Below are 22,893 nucleotides of genomic sequence, written 5' to 3' on the forward strand. Positions count from 1 at the left end.
TCATAAATCACTCCTTCCCAAATGACAGCCTCATACACGGCGTATCAGTGTGGCAAATGGCTCTATCTTATAATAGCAATGTAGCACATAGCAATATTATCTGCTGTGGAGTATTGTAGTGCATGTGTCTCAGTGCTGTGCCCCGGAGCGCTAGCCAGATTACACTGGCCCAGCGACAGTCTTATAATAAGACTCGCCCATTAAATCATATCAGCACTGCTTTTTATAGGCCAACACCTCAGCTACGACACTATGAAACTGTCTATCACACAGAAATGTGTGTTCCTGCACCAGTGTGTGTGTGTGTGTGTGTGTGAGGCAGAGATAGTGTGTGAGCGAGAGGAGACTGTCTGGGAGGAGACGCGTGTGTGTTTTACCAAACGTTGCCGGCGTTTGAGCCGCTCGCCACAGCATCTGACAGCGTTTCATCTTCTCCTTTTATTAGATCAGCCTCGCACCGCTGTCACCTCTCCTTTCCCTGTGCTTACATCACGCACGCACACACACACACACACACACACACACACACACACACACACACGCCCTCGCGCACACGCAGACGGCCAGCCATTGGCTCAGGAGCTCAGCGAGGACATTCTGGTTGGTTAGCCCGTCTCTGTTCTATCAGGCCGGGGAAGGTAAGGGCAACCAGGACGACGTTCCACCTCGAATCACAGTGTGAATATGCAAACTGAAGGGTTGACTGATATGAACGATGACTCTGAACGAGTGTGTGTTGTAAATAAAAAATCATAGATGATAGAAAACATTTTATTTGACATTTATCTGTGATGTGCCACAACTCCAGCTCCTTCGTCCCACATCATGTTGCAATTGCAAAAAAAACATGCACCAAGTTACTTAAACAGGACAAATAGTCTAGCACAGCAAAAGCAGAATGTTTTCTATGCAACACAGTTTTCTATTTCTAACACTGAAGGTCCTGTTGTTGTATTTCCAAACTTGTTCTATGAGTTGTTATGAAGAAATCAAAAATAGAAATGTAAACTCTGCCACTTTTCTAAGATTAGAATAACCTTCATTGGAATCTTTCCAAAATTGATCAATTAAAACAAATACAATTGTATCAGTAAATTGTCAGTGTTGTTGAAGTCTGTAGACCTTTGTTTAGGGGACTCACAGGACACAATAAGATCAGTGGATCTTAAAATCTGGTTTCGTCTTAACAAACTTCCCCTTTTCACCCACAATGCTCCTGTAAGTATCTCTCTGTCTGTTGTCACCGCAGCTTCCCGAGCAGAGCTGTCATGTCTTATTTGTCATCTGTGATGGATGACGTCGGTGTCTAGCAAGGAAGAGCTAAAGAAGCGATCTCGCAGAAGACACATAGCAGCTCAAATTCTTTTGGACAAAGCAGATTGACGTGTTTTTGTTCCTCGCACTTTCTTCGCCGCCTTCTGAGGGACGTTTTTCTGTTCGGTTGCATGTTTGACGTGACTCGCTCGATTGCAACAGTGCAGCACTGAAGTTAATTCAAAGGATGTACGTGTGTGTTCCTTCTTCCTTTTCCCCCCCCCCCTGACAGCTTTGTGATTTCTTTCCATATCCTCAATTTTTTAGATTTGCTTGTGTTGTCACTTTTCATGACATTTCTCCCTGTCTCACTTTATTTCTTTAAAACGTAGAAGCTGGGTCGTTCCACAAATTATTGTACAGAACTCGGAACAAAAAAGCAATGGAAAAGCATTCTTTTGAAAATATATATACATGTGCAAATCAAATCTCAGCATACTCTTTAATTGTCTGTAATTGCTAAGATGCTGCTCAAATTACACATGAAGATCTAACACGTGAATATCTATCAGTCATGAAAGCTCCAAAAAATAATAACTTGATACTTAATTTACCAACAAAACTAACATATCATTAGATAGTGTTGTTATTCACCCTCGTTTTTTACATGCTGATGCATTACTCCATACACTTTTCTTGCCTGTCATTCTACACTGACAGACCACCACTGCACATTAATACAGTACACACACACACACACACACACACACACACACACACACACACACACACACACACACACACACACACACAGATACATAAAGACAAAATCAACTGACAGACAGGAAGTGGCACAGACACAAAAATTCACACATCGATTCTGATGCTGAAACATGCTGCACATACAGAGTAATGTAGTACACAGGCGTAGATGAACAGACGGCACTAGCTGACAGACACACACAGACACACACACACACACACACACACACACAGCATCCCAAGGCCTCTCCACATCTCCGTTAATCCAAGCCGTCAGTCAGCGCTCCGGGGCCTGGATGCTGCCCGTTTGATTGTAATTGCAAAAACCGGAGGCGGATGAAGGGAGAGCAAGGGATGTCAATAGACAGGTGGAGGGACGGAGGGATGGAGGGATGGATTCCTTCTGCCTACCCACAAGTCCCTGCTCAGCAAGCCGCGTGACTTTGTGTCAGCAGTTTGTCTTGTGCATAGCTAATGGCGGGCTGGACAGAGAGGCGGGCTCCTGTCTGCTCATGCTGCTCTTGTTCGATCTCTCTGTCTCTCCATCCTCTGGTCTTCAGCTGAATCCTCGACAAATTAGATTTTGCCCGAGGTGGATGGAGGGATGGGGATGTCTGTCTGTTTGTGAAGAAAACTCACAAGCCACAGAAGACCCTCCTGACCTCCCCATTTCTTCTCTTCTCGGCCCATTCCTCTCTTTATTCCCTCTCTTTTCCTGCAGCTCCTTCTCTCTTCTCATTTAAGTCGGAGGCCACAGTAACTCGCAGTGAGTTTTTTTTTTAATAAAGAAACAGGCAAAGGGAGAAGGAAGAAGAAAGCGGAGGAGAGTGGGAGATCAGGGAGGCAGAGAGGGCAAGGGCAGACTAAGCGGCTAAGAATCCAAGGGATGGGAAAAACAATAGATGGAACGGGTTTGAAATGAAAAAAACAACAGCTTCTCCAATTAAGGAGAATTTTTTTTCCCCGTTTTGTTTTGTATTTTGGTCATGGACAGTCAGTCACACTTGCTTTTGTTGAGTGTGTGAGGAATTACACCCCTCCACTCCCTTCTCCTCTGCCTTTGTTGTGGTGGAGCTCCAGCAGTTTGTACCTCCTACAATATCTTGCGCTGTGAATTCTCCATGCCTGTTTACCAACCGGGGTTCTTTTGAACTGGCAGAGAGAAATGGCTTTTTGAAAAGTCTCTTTGATGGTGAGCCCAATTTGTTTTCAGTGCTAAAAAGTTTGTTTGAACGTGATGAAATGCAGGCTGACGTCGACGGCAGGGCCTGTCCTGAGAGAGCCGCTGCATCCTGTGTGACTCCTTCAGTGTAAGAGTGGGAGTGTGTGTGATGGGTTTGCCAGAAATTATGATTTGACTAACCTGAAATGAGAATCATATTGTCTCTTTATTGTTATAACAGCCCACTGCCTCCCTGATTGCCTATCAGTCCCTTAGTCTAAGTGAACACAAAACAATTTGACTACACACAAATGTGTCTGTACAAATGGTGTGTTCTGAAAATTGCTGGGAAATTTCTAGCAGAGTTCACTTCATATACATTTTTGCCTTAACATTTTCATGACTCTTCAATGAATTTGAAGCTTTACATTTTCATAACCAAACATTCTCTGAACGGTGTTTGTATACATGGAAATAAGAATAAACCTCAGTATGTGTTAACTAACATTAATGACAAGCTATATGTCATGTCAAGCTATGGGAGCACGTCAGCTTGTGCTGTCATGTCGCTGTGCTTCACTAACACACACCTGCTCCTGCTGTTTACCTGGCAGCACACACACACACACACACACACACACACACACACACACACACACACACACACACACACACACACACACACACACACACACACACACACACACACACACACACACACACACCTCCTCTTTTTTGCTTTTTTTCTGACTGATAGATTAGACCCACAATTATTATTACAATTATTTCATTGATTTTGAATGTGACAGCTCTCCACAAACATTTTATTCTTGCCTTCTTCATTAAAGAAAACAAAGCATAAGTTTTGTTCATTATTTTTAAATATAATTTTTTTTAGCTCGTCAACATCTCATCCTTGTCATGGGAAAAAAAGAGTGTTGACATATTCGATAATAAAATTGTATTAAGTGGAGATTTTCAACGAAACTGTAGGGGGAATAGCTGATCCTTTGACCATGAGTTACAGCCTGCTTGTTTTGATCATCTTGGACTTAAAAAAAAAGCGAGACATCAGTTCAATTCACCTTCAGAAAGTACACCCGTTGTAATGAAGATGTAAATCCATGCTGCGCTTGGTTCAAGTGACACAGACGCAAGCCATTTCAGCAGATAGCCCACCATTGTAAACATTGACACGCTCTGACACAAAGAGGGGGCGGAGCACTGTGGTCAGTGAGCATGTCAGAGCAGGACATACAGAAGATCAGGATTCAATCCTTGTGTGGGCTGTCGCATATGAAGAAAAAAATATGACTTTTCCCAAATTGTCTGGGTTTTCTTTCTTTTTCCAAAACTTTTCCAGGCCTGAAAACCTCTATTTTTTTCTTAAGCGTACGACACCTGTTTCAGCCTGCCCCTGACATCTTCCTGAGCTGCTTAGTCCCGCACAGCACAAATGTCTCCTCTAAAAAATGGAGGGTGGGAAGGGGATCTCAGGAGGCAAGACATGATGTAAAAAAACATGCTACATTAATCCAGGATGTTAGACAAAGCACAACAATGTCCAACACTGTAATGACACAACGTTTGGTGAAGTCAGGGAAGAAAATCTATGAACACCAACAAACAGCTCACCCCAAAAATATTTTTTTGAATGGGCAAAAACAACCATTGGCACTCTTATGTGTTTGTTTTCTTTGTTAGTTTGTTAAGTAATTTCAATGTGGAATTTTCAATTATAAAGGGTGGGTTTCAGGTCATTTTGAATTTATTAGATTCTTCTTTGGTGACTCAAACTTGACTCGGACTCCAGGTCTGGTGACTCGACTTCAACACTGTTGTGTGTGTGTGTGTGTGTGTGTGTGTGTGTGTGTGTGTGTGTGTGTGTGTGTGTGTGTGTGTGTGTGTGTGTGTGTGAGAGAGAGAGAGAGCAACGGAGTGACCATGAACTAACCTGCTATCACACATAGTTTGTCATTAACTTTTTATGTATACAAAGACGCTTCAGAGATTGAATGGTCATGACATTTTTTCTCAGAGACATAAAAAAGTCATGAAAAGGCGTTTATTGGTAAAACATTTATGAACCCTGCATAGCAACACACAACACTTGCATATCATATCAAAAGGAAATATATAGCTTGTATGGGGGAGGAGAATTAAAAAATAGCTATTTAAAAAAAAAGCCATATTACCTTAGACTCTTTTGTTATTTACTGAACTTTCAGAAGATTTCACTATACTTAATGTATTACTTCTTTTTCATGAGTGTATTTTGTACAGTGAAGGTTTTAGTGAACACTCAACATGGTTCTGATTTTTTTGCCGTATATTGGGATCACATATGAGGTGCCTTTTACTCCAATGTGGATCAGAATATCTGTAACTTAGGGTTCCTTTTGGGAAGATCCTCTTATTACTGAACCCATTTTTACTTAATCAATTTCATTTTTAGTTGTTTCCATAAGAAAAGTGTCAAACACAGACTCAGCTAAGCTTTAAAATTGCAGGTACATTCTCCAATCATCTTGTAATTCAAACGAAACGTGACAGAGTTTCTCGTTTGACATGTGGAACAAATGAGTGCAGAAAGTAATGGAGCAGTGACACAGATGATCAGCTACCAGACTCTCTGATTAATAAATCCATCCTCCAGCTAAACGACGGCTTCAGGACTAGTTGTTAATATTACAGCATACAACTCTAATGATATACAGATCTCATCCAGATATCTCGCAGAATTTCTCCAATCACAGTATTGATCACCTGTGGGGCGCTGATGGATTACCATGGCTGATGCACAGACAGGCTGCGCATCCAATGGTGGACATTTTTTTGCATCGCACCAATCAAAGAAGACCCCTCAAACCAGAGCCCCCTCCTTCTCTCCTCCCCTCTCCACTCTTTTGATCCCAGTCATTTTGACAGTGATGCATAAGTCTTTGCAGCACACGGCCGACTGGCTGGCAGGAAATGCCACAGATCCCCCAAGAGAAGGGGAATGGGGGGATTAAACATAGTAAGACCCCCCTCTAAAAAAAAAAAAGCGGAAAAAGAAATCAATGTTTCCTCCCTCTGTGGACAGGGAGAGCTGTTAAAGGATGCTGCCACTCTCGTGTTTTCTATAGTCTTTCCCTTCAAAAGAGGCTTTTTTGTCTGTTTAAACTCTGTGTTGTCTCAGGTTACTCTGGTCGGCCCCTCGCCAACAATAGACTGAAGTCCTATGTGGATGTTAGATCGAAACAAATCATTACTATCATCCCCTGTGCTATCCTTGCCTCCCTCCCTATTCACTCCTTCCAAAGCTCTAACTTCCTTTTTTTATTTTCTTGCCACTTCTATCAAGGAGACGTGAATGGCACGCGTTTCATCTTTGAAAAGCGACGGTGGGCTGAAACACCACGGAGACAGCGCTGGCTAACATTGAACTGGGTTGGGTAGAGTAAATACAAAGGCAAGTGGGAAAAGAAAGCAGCTGGGGAAACACAAAAGGATGGTGCTGCAGATGGGAGCTAACCTTGCCTGGGTTTCTCTGATGTTCCTTTACACAAACACACACGCGCACACACTTCCACCGCACCCATTACTGTCAACCCCTCTTTCTCTCTCAAGTCATCCTTTTATTTATCGTGTTCAGAGGACAGCACCAAAAGCATCTGAGGAATGGGAGGTTACAGTGTATTAAAGGAAATGTTGTTTCACAAAAATGGTCATTCCCCTTTTAGCAGGAAATACAGAAGCTGAGCGGCAACGGTACTTCAAAGCTGCCCAGAAAACTTCCCATGAAAAGACTTTGATTTCCTACATCTTAAGGGGACATGCAGGGGATTTTCCCCCTGGTGTCTTGGAGCAGTCTTTCTCACGTTCTTGGCCTGTTCTGAACAGTTTTCATGTCTAGCTACGTAAAAGAAATAGAATATGAATTTTATAGCTCTCCTAAAAGAGGCACAGACAGGTGAAAAACATGTTGCTCCACAGTCATATAACGCAGATTTTCGAAAGCAAGTTTACGCATGGCATGTGAAGAAAGCATTCCTACATTTACTAAAAAAATAAAAATAAAAAAAAATCCTACCTTTGGCAAATCCTCAGACAAAATTGCTGGACCGAAAATCTAATTTGTCACTTACATAAGTGATCTTGAACCCTCAAATCTGGCTCATAAAAGCAGTGACACTGAAGAGGAGGTCATCAGTCATGTGTTTTTTTAAATGGCGGGTAATTAACATTTGATAACATTTGAGAATGAACAGCATCCGGGAATGAAACCCATCATTCGTGTATTACTTTTGATGCTATTAAAAAGTCACTTTCTGACCCATTTTGATGAACGATATCACATAGAAATAACACATTTGAGGAAAAGAGACTAAGAACGCTGTTACGTGCAAATTAATGAGGAGACGGGGCAGTGGAGACGAGGCGAGCAGGGAGCATTAGAGGAAACCAGAGAGAACTGCGACTGGTTGTTTGGACGTGTTAGTTTGAAGTGAAGAGGCTGCAGTCGAGTGGACTGTCTCCCTGACACACACACATACACGCGCATACATTCAACCCCATACACAACCTCCTCCCCCCCCTTCGCTCCTCCAATGGCCCTGTCGGTGTGCCAGGGCGGGTGATTACCGACGCTCTCCCCCAATTATGGGCTGATTATTCCGCCGCGCTCTAATTGACTGGGGAGATATGCAAATGGCTGTCATTTGGGATGATAAAGGATGCGGGTGCTGGATGCCCCCTGCATTATTTAGCCTCGGCTGTACGCAGCGTGAAGGATGTGGCGTGCGCTTTAATTGCTGAGGAGAGAGAGGTTAAGCTGAACGAGCAGCTGAATTAGAAATGAGGAATTTGGGCCCTTTATTTATTTCTTTATTTTCTCTCCTTCCATCTCTCTCTCTCTCTCTCTCTCTCTCTATCACACACACACACACTCACGTAAACACACCCGCACTTTCTCTGTCATGCGCCATTTTTTTTCAGTTCTCTTTTGGGTGAGTGGAGGGGTGAGGATGGGGCGGGTGGATGGCAGGATGTCATGCTGGAATGCCATAAATAAAAAGATTAGCGGAACCAATACGTGCAGAACAAACAGGGTGTGAGTGTACGTGCCTGGTGTTTGTGTGTTAGAAGGGAGGAGGTTAGTGGTCGTCTTGAGCATTAACAAACGAAAATCTGAAGAACTTTGCGGAATAAAGAAAAGAAAGTTGAACAGCCTCTACATAAGGAAGCTCACCTTTTCTTTTGCTGCCATTTTAAATAAAAGCTAATTTAAATACCATTGTGTACCAACACTTGTAGGCAGAATACCATTGACTAAACTGAGCTTGTCAAACTGTGTGTTGATCTTGGGTAGTTTGACATTCTGGCATCTTCGACTTCACTAACTGGTAGCACAAAGAGTACTAACCACCACCTTTATTTTGCTACTTAAAGGCTGGTGTTGGATGTTCAAGACACTTTACTGCCATTGTTATTGGTTCAGAACACAGTGAGGGGGGGGGGGGGGGGGGGGGGTTAAGTGAACAGGGCCCACTTGATAAGTACTCCTAACTGCTACAGCTTGGCATATTATCAGGGGAAATCGGAGAGGAACTCAACACTAATCCCTCTGGTTTGGAGACAAGCAGCGCCAGATTTGGGCGTCTTTAACAGCTTAGGGGTAATAGGGCCTCAAATGTCCCTTTCAATGTGGCCCGCCCCATATCTCCACGTTATGAGAGGCTTAAGAGCCGGGGCAGTTATCACTCACTGAGCCCCCTATCTTACAACAAGCAATAATTGCTAATACGGTGGAGTTACTGTTAGCATTATCACCAGATTTAGAGAATCTATTGAAATCCTGAGTCAGGTGTCCACGCGGCTGTTTGACCCTCGCGCCTAACTTCAGCACTCCTTTGAGTCTTTTCCGCTTGGTTCTCGAGGTGAAAAACAGAGAGAGCTTTCTTCTCCTCTTATCGAGATGCTGTGGTATTATCAAGAGATTGTCTGGGCTTTGTGAAGTGTGCAGGCGCAGAATTGAAAAGAAAAGCACAATTGCTTTTCAGTGCTGCTGCGGCTCTTCAACGCACAACTTTGGAAAGCCCTGAACATTTTGTTCTAAAGCTGCTTTTGTTCCAGATAACAAAAACAGAGAGAGCAAAAAAAAAAGACTGCCTTCAACGATGTTGCCGTCTAAAAAGTGTGTTTTTCTAATCACAAATAGTTATAATGAACTGTTTTCACAAACTGGCCTTTTGTTCATCCAAATTGTGTTTCCTACATGTTATTACCTCTGTGTGCAGTATCTACAGCAACTGTTCATTTCAATGCTTCCACCAAGAGATGTAGTGAGCTGCACGTCAGCAGAGCAACAACATGGTGAGTTCAGGTGCAGAACAAAGGTGGGGGGAAGTTGTGGACAGCAACAAAGTGAATTTACTTGAGTACTATACTTAAGTACGTTTTTTGAGTGTCTGTGCTTTGCCTGAATATAGTTTTTTGGGGAACCTTATTACTTATACTCCACTACATTTGAAAAGACAAATACTGTACTTGTAACTGCTCTGAAGTCTGCTGATGAATATTCTTTTCTAAAATCAGATGCAAAATAAAAGACGATACACTGTGCTCGTATAGTTCTGGGAAACTTCACGCGCAACAGCACTCATAGCAGGCAGTTCATGTAGTGGTGGTCAAGATGTCAGAGAGGGATGAGGATTCTTAGCCTGAGCATCCAATGGCCTCATCTTAAGTACATGTTTGAAATCGGAACATTTTCTTACTGTGTAAAGCCTGGCTGGCATTTCCCCAGCTCATCAGGTATTTTGGGTGGTTCCTATTATTGTTCCTATTATTTTGGAGCTGCAAATCTGGAAATCTGAATCATATGGGTTTCAAAAATGTAAATAACATTTTCTTACTAAATGTAAAATAGCAGAAGGTATCCTTGTGAAAATACAACTCTGTTTTGAATTTTAAGCACTTTTTTATAAAAGCAAATCCTCCACTACTTAAACTGAAGTTATAGTTTAACTGAGCACTGTGAAAGCAATCACGCTTAAATCAAACGGTAATTTTGGTTTTGGATTTGCGATTTGGTGTGAACATATCTATCTCCAGCTCCTACTTTTCATCTTCCACACAGCTACCATGTCTTTTGGTGGGTACAAGTGCAGCAATTGCAACACTAAGCATACCTCAGAGGAAAAACTGTCTAAAAGCAAATGCCGTTACCCCTATTTTCACGATTCATTGCCTAAAGACCTAAGAGACGTGTAAAGTCCTTGGTGAGGGGTCAGGGAGGCATTGTGATCCAGCCAGGAGGAAACTATAAAGAAATACTTTCCACCCTGGCTTTGAGTGTGGTCATTTGTAAAGGTACGGTATAAACACAGCTGCCTTGAAATGTGGTTGGAGGACTCATTGTAAAGATACTGAATCCATAGGGGGTGTTCTTGGTTTTTACATTACTACCGAGTCTCTATGAGCTGTTGCTTGGTCGGGGTGACGGGTTTCCACCTGTTGTAGTCTTGGATGAACTTAAGTGAGACACAGTTAGAAACTTCGGGCACTTAAGATGGGAACATTCAGCCCCCTTAGCTCGTGGCACAACACAGACATCCATGGGTTGGCATGTCGGCATATTTTAGTGCCTGCTGGGTGCTAGCCTAAAGCCCTCATGGGGTTTTTGGCGAGCTTGAGGCATGCCAAACATCTCCCCTTGGATGGCAGCGAGTGCCCTTGCCTGCATTTGGAGTATCTCTGCCTTGTGCCTCCTCACTTCACCGAGGATTTAACTCAAAGACCCTCAGGAGGTTGCAGAGAACTCTTATCTCCTCACACACTGGCTCATACATTAACATATCCCAGTAACACAAACACACACACACATTATCGAGCAAAGACATACCCCATCACAGCCTGTTCACACATTCATACAAACAGTTATTAAAACATTTTTGTAGATATAAAGTGCTGTGTGTGTGTGTGAGCAAGCACATTTTATCACTATTTTATAGTGTAGCGCTTAAATCGTCATAAAGTCTATCAATTCTCATCATCATCACCAATTATCATCATCATTCCAGCCTTGGTAGGCATCACAGCTGATTGACATCAAAAAAGAAATGATGGCGTGGGTGTTGTGTTAAATCTCCCTCCACTAAGTCTCTCTCCTTCTCGTTTCTCTTCTTCTTTCTGTACTTAATAGCACTTAGTGAAGGGTATTACAGTTGGTGCTCTACATGGGGCAACGCATTAAAACCCTCTTTCACACACACGCACACACACACACACACACACACACACACACACATTCAGCAGTCCATTTGGATTCATTTGCATGGCATTTCATTTGGATTTTGCCTCATAGACAGTTCGGGGCTAGGATAAAAAAAAAATAAAAAAAAAACATCTTTGTGTAATAGCATTTCCTCTCAGTCTCCAGTGCGCCATAAAGATAGAAAGCACAGCGGCCGGAGCCGATAAATGAGTGCAGTGCTGCCACGAGCAGACCTGTCCCTCAGGCCTACAAACGATAGCTGTTGGAGTTAATTACAGTTTACATCATCATATTTACCCAGAGAAGAGAAACAGAGATTAAAACTCGCCTCTGAGCCCACTGAGGTGTTATTTCTGTATATACTGTACTGCAGTAAAGTGGACTACAATTGTCGCTATGTGTAACATTATAATGGATTATACTCTTGACCTGTGTAAACACAGGGTTTATATATATATATGCACACACACAAAAAATCTATCCTGTATGGAAATGTTTAAAAAACTAACACTGAAGGATAGTTTTACATTTTTTACAGTGTGTCTTTAAACAATACAGAGAGCTTTTGTTTCCTACACAAACAGATGACTTCCCTTACTTTTTCCTATTTTAAAGAGGGGGCAAATCATTTAAAGTCTTTACTTTATTGATATATGTTCATGTTAACGTACAGCTATATTCTGTATAAAAGCATTAAAAGTATTTCCGATTTTGGTTCTCATTCAGCTAAAGCTAATGAGGCTTCAGCAGTCAAGTTGAGCCATCTCAAGTTAGAATTATCCACATGTTGTGTAAATGTTCTCCCTCTGTGTTTCCTGACGCAGCTGCAGCTTCAAATACATTTAACTTTTAAAATGGTAACATAATTTGAGTTTCACTGACTTACATTGCAATCAAATTTAGACACGATGTCATCATGTATGAAGAGGAGGAACAATTACACTAATAACTATTTCAGTGTACATCGATGCAGAACGGTTTTAAGACACAGTTTAACACATTTTATACACACATTTATTCTTCCAGAACATGTATTGTGTTAATTCCCCTGACCTCCCCAGCTGATATGCTAACTACTTTGTGATTAGGTTGGGGTCTGGTGTCCGTCATGAGTGGGGCAGGTGGAAAGGGGGCATGGCAGCAGCAGGTGGGTAGAGGCTAAAATCATGACTTCATCAAAGACAGAGTGGATCTAACAACTAGGAGAAGAAAGTAGAGGTCATGGTTGGATTGAATATTGGATTGGGTTTATTCCTCAAACATTACAATTTAAAGATGATTATTGTCAAATTAGCTATCTCAAAATCTATTTTTTTCTTCTACGAAAATGTCATCATGGCACTGAAAAAACGATGTTTCAACAATTAAACATCAACATGCATACTGTAGTCAAGAAACATCCTGATATGGTACAGACAGTTTTTCTGTAATAATCTATATTTGCAGGGATGATGTTTTGAAAGATGTTGCTGATGAGTTTTTAAATATTACTATACTTTTTAATGTTGTTGGCACCACCAACAAATTCCATTCACCTGCATTAAGGCAGAAATCTCAGCATTATATACATAAAGAATGACTGAATAGAAAGAGACACTCCGTACTAGTAAAAAGATCCATCTATGAGGTAGCATCATATATTGATATATCTGTAAGTGATACATCTCATTGTGAATCATTACTGCCTTTTGGTTCCAATGCGGTTTCTTGCAACACGGGTGCTTGTTGTAAAGTGTTAGCGCTCACAATGCTCAGCCACTGTGTTTAAGTTTGTATTTCAGGCTCTACTTAGCTGGCCAGCCATCTGGTCCATAGCCCCAAGCATTACTGTCGCTCTTACATGGGCAGACGGAAGCGACAGAAAAATAGATGCGGATGTGAGAGTCTGTGTGTGTGACTGAGTGTGGGAGCGAGAGAGAGAGAGAGAGAGAGAGAGAGAGAGAGAGAAAGAGAGAGAGAGAAGGAGAGGGAGAAAGAAAGCTAGAGATAGAAGTAGCTACTTTTTTCCAGTCGCTTTCCTTTCCTGTAGCCCACAGGAAGCTGCAGTCATTGGCTCCTCCCTGTCTAGACAGAGAACCACTTTCACGCACACACACACACACACACACTTTCTCACACTCACACTCACACTCACACACACGTACACAAACACACACACTCTTTCACATGTTTATGATGCCTTCTACCATAGCAACTTTGATTAATTCCCGGTGTGCGGTGAGAGGAGACAACATCAGCACCATGGTCAGGGGAAAAAGTCCCACAGCCTGCTGGATGTGACAGCTTCCTGCTTCACACTGATGCCGCATACCTTGCCGGGGTCTGTGTGTGTGTGTGTGTGTGTGTGTATGTGTGTGTGTGTGTGTGTGTGTGTGCGTCCGTGTGCGTACGTGTGCGTCCGTGTGTGTGTGTGTGTGTGTGTGCGTCCGTGTGCGTGTGTGTGTGTGTGTGTGTGTGTGTGTGTGTGTGTGTGTGTGTGTGTGTTTGTGTGGCTTTGTGAGAGCGAGAGCAGGTCAGTAGAATGAGTGAGAGATGGATGGGGTGGGATGGGGAGTGTGTGTGTGTGTGTGTGTTTCTTCATCTGTCCCCTCGGCCGCATCAGTGCTCAAGCATGTCTCACTGTGACAGCCCAGCATCCTGTGTGCCTGTCACACACAAATATACACACACACACACACACGCACACACACACACACACACACACACACACACACACACACATACACACACACACACACACACACACACACAAACAGACTCGAGACGAGAGGGTGCAGGCAGGCGCCAACACCAGCGAGGTGAAGGGTCACGAGCGACTACCTCTCCAATGTTGTGTGAAATGTGTAGATGGCAGTCGTGGCCCATTATGTGTGCATATGCGACAGTATGTGTGTATGTGTCTTGAGGTAGGCGGGGGGTATCTCAAAGTAACTGGTTATTATCACCTCAATATTTTTCTTATTATGACAATTACATGCTCTAGGAGCGAATTAAGCGATACAGGACGCCAAGCGGGAGTGGTTGACAGCTATTTGGAGACTCAATGCACAGAGCAATTTGCAGCCACGAGCCAAACAAATTGGATTTGGGCCACTTTGGATTGGGGCCCCAGATTGTTGGGCGTTTGGATCCTCCAACCACATGCCTGCCTGGCTGGTTAGCTGGCTGTGATTCTTTACACATGATTACATTGTAGACAGTTATCCAGGTAACACAATAATCTCCGGTCCTTGAAAAGAATTGAGTGTACAGGTGGAGGAAGGGTGGGTTTCTTGACGAATGAATTAAACTATAAAATGACCCTTTTTTAAGTAGTATTATAGCAAACATAATTTAGGATTATGGCTGTAATTGGTATTTACGTTTGACATATTTATACTCTGTGGGTGTTAAGCTTTCCCACCCTTTAATGTAAGAAAGTGCTGCTACTTTTTTTGGTCTTGGGCCACACAGCTATGCTCAAGTGTGTGTATAATCCAGATCCTAACTGCCACTAAACAAATTACTTACATTTTAGCACCCCTTAACTGCCATTGGAAAAGCTGGCAACAGCACCCAATTAGGTGAAATGCAATTATTCCAATCTATTCACACAATTAGCCTGTGGGTTAACAACCTAGCTGTACTACAGGCTAGCTCTCGGTGTTTTGGAAAAGTCATTGTCATGGTTACCTTGCCTCCAACAGTAACCCTTCGTGTCAAACGGCATGCACCGTGGGCAGCCAGCCAGTTGAAAATAACAATCAGGCCTATTGGTGGAGGCAGCACATTACATCACTCAGCTCAGAACACTGGGTGACTCGATTGGCTGAGACAGGGAGTGGTACCACGGGTGAGGAAGAGAAAAAAGGAAGAAAAGGAGGAAAGCTTTGGTCCCATGTGCTCAGCGGAGCGAGGGAAGATAATGCCAGGCGACAGACTGGCAGGCTGGCAGAGCGGGTGGGCACTCACAGCAGCATGATGGAAAACAAAGGCTTTGTGTGTCACCGCCGAGATCGCATTAACCAAAACAAGCAGCCATGGACCGACTGCCACTCTGACGCGGTTGTCTGCTCCACAAGCTCAGCTATGCATGGATAGAGATAGAAGGGGAGCGCCTGTCTCACTTTTTATATGAAACAAACATGGTGTTCAGGAAAACAGAAAAGACAGTTTGCACTGTTGACAATGAATTGATTTTCTGACAGAGCTGCATCAATTCAAACCTAAAGCCATTTTGATGTCACAGTCAATGCATTCAAGACATGCCAGGTTTGGTAAATGTTTCTAGTGTTGGATTTAGTTTTCCAGTATGTTAGGATGAAACTTTTTTTGGTAAGGATACATAAATAATCATAAATTATCCATGATTTTTTTCATTAATATGACTTCATGAGGCAACCACACATATAGTCTCATGCCTGACTTAAAACTCAAACACTACATGTTAATCAATAAACAACGTCACTTCTTCATCATCTTGATTACTGGGTTATTGCTGTCTTCTCCGAAGTCAAGTTGGAAGTTCGAAAAGAATCGGCGAAAAACATCATATTCACACATGTGCAGTGCACATGTATTCAGTCAAAGCCCAAGTATTGCCATTATGATAAACATCATTTTAATATGTATACAGCCCTTTAAAAAAGTACCTTTCTCCTTTACGGCATTACATATTTGAATTATTTGATTATAAATGGCAAATGTCAATTGTCAATAATCAATTATTGAGTTAGGAGAAATAACTTACTACTATGTATGTATGAGCAACAAATCATACATGGGATTTCACAAATTTGCCACCATCATTTGTTAAATTAATCACTATAACAACAGTAAAAAATCAACAGAGCAGACTGTCTCCGTTGCTGTGATTGGTGAGTCTTTTTCCCCGCTCCTTCAACAGCCGACTTACTTGTGAAGAAGACAGGAACATGTAACTCAAGATTGAAAAGCCTTAGATATCATTTCAATTGTTCTTCCATTGACTCATGCATGAACTTCTGTTTATTCTTGTACATTCCTTTTCATAATCGATAAAGCACTACATTCATGAATTGGTCGTATTTCATGTAGTTGACCACACTTTTGGCCCGCTGGTCTCATATTTTACTGTGTTTCCTGTAGAAATACAGTCTTTCAGGCGGAAGGGTCAGTGCTGCTTTCACAATCTAAATCAGCATGGTAGACAAGTAGGCATGGTAAGCAAAATTGTAAACCAATCTCTGTGAAATCATGTACAAACATTTTCTTTATCAAGACTCCATATAAGCTCCTGGTTGCACGCAGACAGACACATCACTATGTGGTGACAGTAATGGTAGCACAGGACTCAGGTGGGACAGCAGTGGTGGGTCAGAGGCCTGGGTTAGCAGGTAGGATCAGCTGCCATACACCCACAACTCCTCCGCTCCCCCCTCCAGCCAGCACCCAGCAAGAAAGCCAGGGTCACATTCAGGTGACTTCCCCCATATTCAGCTACAGCTGGGGCACAATCCAAAGTGTGTGTATGCCTGTGTGCGTCCAAATTCTGTAGTGCCGTTTTAGGGGCAGCCTCCACATTGCATCAGATCACATCTAATGTGTATTTCTCCTTACCTCTTACTTTCCTTCACACGACACTTTTTTATACAGTCAGTAATCTGTGTGCAGTATTGGTGGGGATTCCACAGAATCAATTCAGGATGGGGAGTACCTACTAAGTACACACTCACACATGCACACATACACTCACACACATGCACACAACGTTCATTGCGCACCACAGGGAACGAGAGCTGTAATATGAGCTCACCCTTGGTCTGAATGAAAGCCCATTACAATTCATTTTCACCACAGCAGCCACTGTACAGTAGTAGCTTTCAGTGGGTAATGTTTCTGCTCCTCTATCATATTAAACACGGTCACTATGACTCCTGAGACTCTATTTTCAATGATTACAGTAAGTTACAGAGAAGTCAAACCCTTTTGCTACACATTTGAGTCAACCTGCAGTGTCTTATGAAAGCATCAGAAATATGGTGCATCTTTGTGATTCACTTCTTAATTTTCAAGAGGTTTTTATATGTGAACAATAAAGGCTTTTATCCACACGGTCACATTTCAGCTATGCTGAAATTGTTGCAATTGAGATATTTTATCATGACATCATATTTACCAGGAAGATTGTTTCTCTGCTTGAGCTCACGTTTTCATTTGCCTCCTGCTGCATGTCACTTCTAATCAGATGCCTGGGTGAGCATCATAAATACTCACTGGAAGTCCTTTCTACTGTTCCAGGATCTGTCCGGCTCGATTGATGACCTCCCCACTGGGACGGAAGCCGGTCTGGGCTCAGCTGTTAGTGCCGGCGGCTCCTCCAGCAGCAGCAGTAGCCAAGGGGAGCAGGGGGGGGCTGGCAACCAGGGACAGTCCCCCTTCTCTCCCCACGCTTCCCCCCACCTCCCCGGCCAGAGGAGCGGGCCCTCTCCCTCCCCTGTGGGCTCGCCTGCAGGCTCCACTCAGTCCCAGCAGTCACGATCAGGCTCAGGACCCATCTCTCCTGCCAGCGGACCCTCTGTCAACAACACAGCACCAGGTAAGGATGCCGTCAGAGACATATGCACCCGTGCACATGCATCTTGATCATCTGGTTTTATCTTGATGAAAGGTGCAACTTAACTGTACAATAACTGTGTTAGTTTAATCACCACAAACAAGACACTCACCAGGTACTTCACTGCATTTTACATCATGTAGCACCGTGTAAGAGTCCCCGAGAAATTTGTAAATTGCTTTATAGCTTGAAGGGAAATTGCTTCATGCCTGGAAACAAAAGGCAACATACCCCAGCCTGTGATGTCAAAGGAGGTTGATTTCCTTTGATAGATGATGAGAAATATCTGCTGTGACATCACTGATTGTGGGTGTTACCCGATGTGTCAGTCTCCTGTCCCATGTGGTTCATTTAAGATATGCTTTTATAATTAAACTTTCATCATTTTTAAAGTAGTTTCATCGGTAAACTTGTTGCAGGTGTAGACATACCACAGTCATCAGAGCTCCATTTCTGCCTGACCTTTCCATTTTTATTCCAATTTAAAGACCTCAGCCTGATTTCATTTGTTTTTAAATATGTGCATTTAAAGAGGATTTTAAAAAGGTCATGTAGATAACTGACCCTGATGCAGACTAAGTATACACGTTTTCACAAATAGCATTTCAATGTTTTGCATCACAAGACTGGATTGTTAGGTTTAAGTTTTTTGTTTTTTTTTGCACCACAGCTACCTAAAGCCAAACAGTCAAACAAATCAGTACCTTTATTTCATAGAATCACCTCAAATATACATGAAAATATTCAAATTAAAAATGTGCTTTTTAGGCGAGCAGGGTTTGACCTCTTTTTCGAGAAGTTCACATAAACCAGATTAACACCGTGGTTTTATCCTAACTCTTCTTTTCTCATCTCCAACTCACAGTATAATACCTTTCAGATCAATTTCCATTGTGCCAGTATGGACAGAGGATGAAGCAGAGTGCACTCTGCAACAGAAGACCAAATCATATCTATCCAGCACGTCTAGACTTTGATATCTCAGGCCTATTTGAAATCTTAATTCAGACTGCTGAAGAATATTGCAACTGAGCGCAGAGCACTTCATGGAATATGTCTCATTCATTTTCTTCACACAGTTTTTGTCCTTGCATAGGAGGGATTTGTTAAGTCTTTGATCAAGATGTTGTAGAAACACTTTGCTACATTCGAGAGGAATTTGAATAAAGGCCGCCTCCCTGCTACCTGTCAATTGCAAGTATTTCCAACATTTATGTGGCAGACAATATTTCCACTCCATTCTCAGTCTTAATGAATTGAGGTGGACTGGCGGTGCAGATCTTTCCATTTGGTTTGTAGCCTTATCTTACAAATGGCAGCCCAAACAAGACGAGGACAGGATTATCAGATAATTCATGGTGTGTCTGTCTGTCTCCAGAGGCTAAGCAGAGCACATAACCACTTAGATAAACACAAAGCATTATAAACACGTGTGGGTTTGATTTGCTTCAGACAGGCTTGTGAGTGTGTTTGTGTGCACGCCGTCCACGCCTGGCTCCCTTGTCACACCGCCACCTCTCCGCCCGGCTGCAAGGCTGACCGGAGCATCATCGTGTCTCAGGCCTGTCAGTCACTCTGACGAGGCGGGGCCAAATGTCTTGAGTGAGATCCTGATGCCTGCTCTTCCTCCTCCTCCTTCTCTCCACGCAGCCGCTTACTGGGTTGATTGACGCTAATGAAAAACTGGGACAGTGGGGTTTTTTTTTTCTTTTTTTTCAGCCGCTCGTGCCAAGAATCCTGACGAGAATCCGGAATGAGGCGGCAAAGACGAGAAGCGAAACCGATTGCTGGGACATGATTAATAAGAAAATATTTTAAAATATTCCCTGTGCCAAATAAATGGTGATAAAGCGTGGAGCAGTGAGTAACATCTGGCATGTTTTAGCGGCTGTACTACAATCAGTTTGAATTAGATCAAGGAGCAGCCAACCTAGGAGAGACACAGGAGAACTAATGTGGTTAGCACACATCTGATTACTAACGCTCCACTTTCCAACACTTCATCACAAGTTAGGACACTTTGGTTAATGTTGTCGTTTGACTTTGGAACAAGTTAGTGAGGCGAGAAAGAGAGATAGCAAGCCATGCCGTGTATTTATGTCTTTGAGTGTGTGTGTGTGTGTGTGTGTGTGTGTGTGTGTGTGTGTGTGTGTGTGTGTGTGCTTGTTGTTTTCTGTAACTTAATTTAAAAACAAACATGTTCTTCATTATACAAAGTAGTTGTTTGAACAAAGCCGTCCTCTAAATGAAAATAAATAAATGAATAAAGTAAGACCACCTTTAATAAGCTTTTTAATTAGTGTGGGAAAAAAAAGTAAGTTTTCAACTTAAGTAGTTTGAGCTCCAGTCAAGAAAAAGTCAAAACAAAGTTTGTCTTGTGACTACATTGCATTCTGGTTCATTAATGCAACTGTCGGTGGGAAAATTAGTATTGCCAGCTCTTCTTTAACAGATTCAGCCACTAGATGACTTAAACTTTGTTACATAGATGTTGTTAGGTAGTTTTTTTTTTTTTTTCAATTTTTTCCTGATAAACTCTTCTGTACGATTCTGATCTTTGAAGGCAATCCTTTGCACACCGTTTTTTAATCGACTCAGAAGCTCCCTCAGTGAGCGACTAGAGACGTGTTTTACTGAACGACTTGGAAGCTCCTTTGTTCCAGCAGCAGTCAGACACTGTAATGAACATTTTTAGTGATGTTGTGACAATATTGTTTGTTGTGTGTATGAATTGACCAGGTGGTAAATGAGTTTCCCTGCTGGGGATTAATAAACTCTTCTATACACGAGCTGTAAAGACAGCATGTAAGTATTTATCTATATTATGTCTATGTGTGTTGAAAAGTGTCTGGGTTTTTTTTTCTTACGTTAAGTGTTATTATGCCAAAGTGCTTAAGTAGCAAAGGAGTATTGACAAATGTCATCCCAAGCTTTGCAGAGGAGAATTCTTTAATATCTCGTGAGTGTGTGTCAGTGTGTGTGTGTGTGTGTGTGTGTGTGTGTGTGTGTGTGTGTGTGTGTGTGTGTGTGTTTCTGTGTGTGTCTGTCACCGGTCAGCCTCACTCAGTGGAGTGATGCGACATGTCATACGGCTGAGCACTCCCGGGACACACGTTACCCTTGACAGCGGTCAGAAGAGAGCAATTTCATCATGTCATCCTTTCACCTAGCTGTCAAACACACACGCGCACACACACACACACACACACACACACACACACACACACACACACACACGCACACACTAACAAACAAAAATAACCCAGCAGACAGGTAAAGCATTCAAAACAGCTCATCGTAACAAATACTTATGAAGAGTTATTTTCATTTTAGGGATACATGTATGCATGGTCACACATCTCGCTGGGATGAGTGACACAGTCTATTTGTGTGTTTGAATGTGTTTGTCCGTGGTTGTGTGTGTGTGTGTGTGTGTGTGTGTACTGGTATGTCTGTGAGTGTGTGTGCGTGTGGGAGACTGACAGATTGCCAGCCTATCATACACCCATGCACTTCACAAATCTATCTTGTCAATGCTCCACGGCATGTCTGTGATTCCCTCGTCTCCTCAATTCTTCTCTTTTTCCTTCCTCGTCTCTCCCTCTCTTTCTCTCTCTCTCTCTCTCTTTTTTCTGTCTCTCCATGAAGCAAATCCAATACACTGTAACATTATCCGAGCCTCGCCTTGCTATTTGGATTCTCTCCCGGAGCCAAAAAGGCACACACAGGGCCAAATTGATTTTCCTGTTGCGCTAGATTTGTGACAGTCGAGCAGAAATCACATTGCTCAACCGGCAACCTTCCCCTCCCCTTCCTCCACCTTGTATGCACACACAAACGCAAAAACAGATTTCATACACACACTTCCTTCCTCCCAGTGTCTCTAAAGCAATTCAGAGCATCCTCAAAATATTTTCCCTCCTTTCATCAGACACCGGGGATGAGCAGACATTTGTCCCTTGTCCGGATGGATTTGGGGGCTGGGACTGCTGGCACCCCAGCTTCCATCACTGACAGTAAGCTGTTTGAGAAAAGTGAAGCTATCCAGTCAAATTGCAGAAGCAAAGGTCCTGAAAAAGTTTAGTCTTCAATGCTTAAGTTAGTGTCGTCCCGACTCTGATTTGCATGTGCTCGCTTTCCAAAACTCTGCTTCCCCTGGATATTTCCAGATGTAGATAACATAGTGTTTTCTGAGTTTGTACATGAGCTTGTTTGACAAGCTTTCCCGTGGTTGACAGCCTGTCACGATGGCGTCACTTCCAAAAATTCAGTAAAGGATATAGCCATAAGCAGAAAGAACCTGATACATACTGAATCAAGCATAGTACAAAGAGGGCACAGAAACTCAGTTGACATCCATATATTATATATTTGAGTCAACAAAATACAGTGCAGGGAAATGTTCTGCTCTAATTTCTGATCTAAAAGCAGTGAACGTCTGAATGTGAGACGCAGCTTGTTGCTCCATAATCACCTCCAGGTGTAACTAAAAAGGACTTAGCCATTTTTTAACCCCTTGTGCTGTAAATATGCTTTTGCATCTTGTGTTTTACAAGCTAATCCAATTTTATTGTAAAGTCTTTAACAGGTTATTAAACAGAGAAACTTCAGGTGAATGTTTTTAAATTATAGCTAGCGAAGAACGTTAATTTTTGGGTTGAATTTAACATTATTCTTCCCAGTCAAGCTTCCTTTTATTCAAATAATTGACCTCTTTAATCACAGAGGAAATAATGAGTAACCCTGTGTCCCTGTCACCGTGGCAGGGTGCGTATGTTTTGGATTGGAAAACAATAATAGTATGTGCGACTAATGTACAGCAGAGCACATCCTCACTCGTGCATGGCCCAGCTGCAGAAAATCACAAATGCTCATCTCTTC

At 42.5% G+C, this 22,893-nt stretch overlaps 1 protein-coding gene across 5 annotated transcripts in view; it reads left to right on the plus strand.

Annotated features, from left to right (window-relative positions):
* The window catches only part of LOC132993457 (AT-rich interactive domain-containing protein 1B-like), a 173,160-nt gene that overhangs the window by 103,399 nt on the left and 46,868 nt on the right, over nucleotides 1-22,893 (plus strand). For all 5 annotated transcript variants that reach the window (XM_061063319.1, XM_061063320.1, XM_061063318.1 and 2 more), the window contains exon 5: nucleotides 17,697-17,994. In XM_061063319.1, coding sequence (XP_060919302.1) covers nucleotides 17,697-17,994 — 298 coding nt within the window. The remainder of the gene's footprint in view (nucleotides 1-17,696; nucleotides 17,995-22,893) is intronic.

The sequence above is a fragment of the Labrus mixtus genome, chromosome 18 (assembly GCF_963584025.1).
Source record: "Labrus mixtus chromosome 18, fLabMix1.1, whole genome shotgun sequence".
Lineage (NCBI taxonomy): Eukaryota > Metazoa > Chordata > Actinopteri > Labriformes > Labridae > Labrus > Labrus mixtus.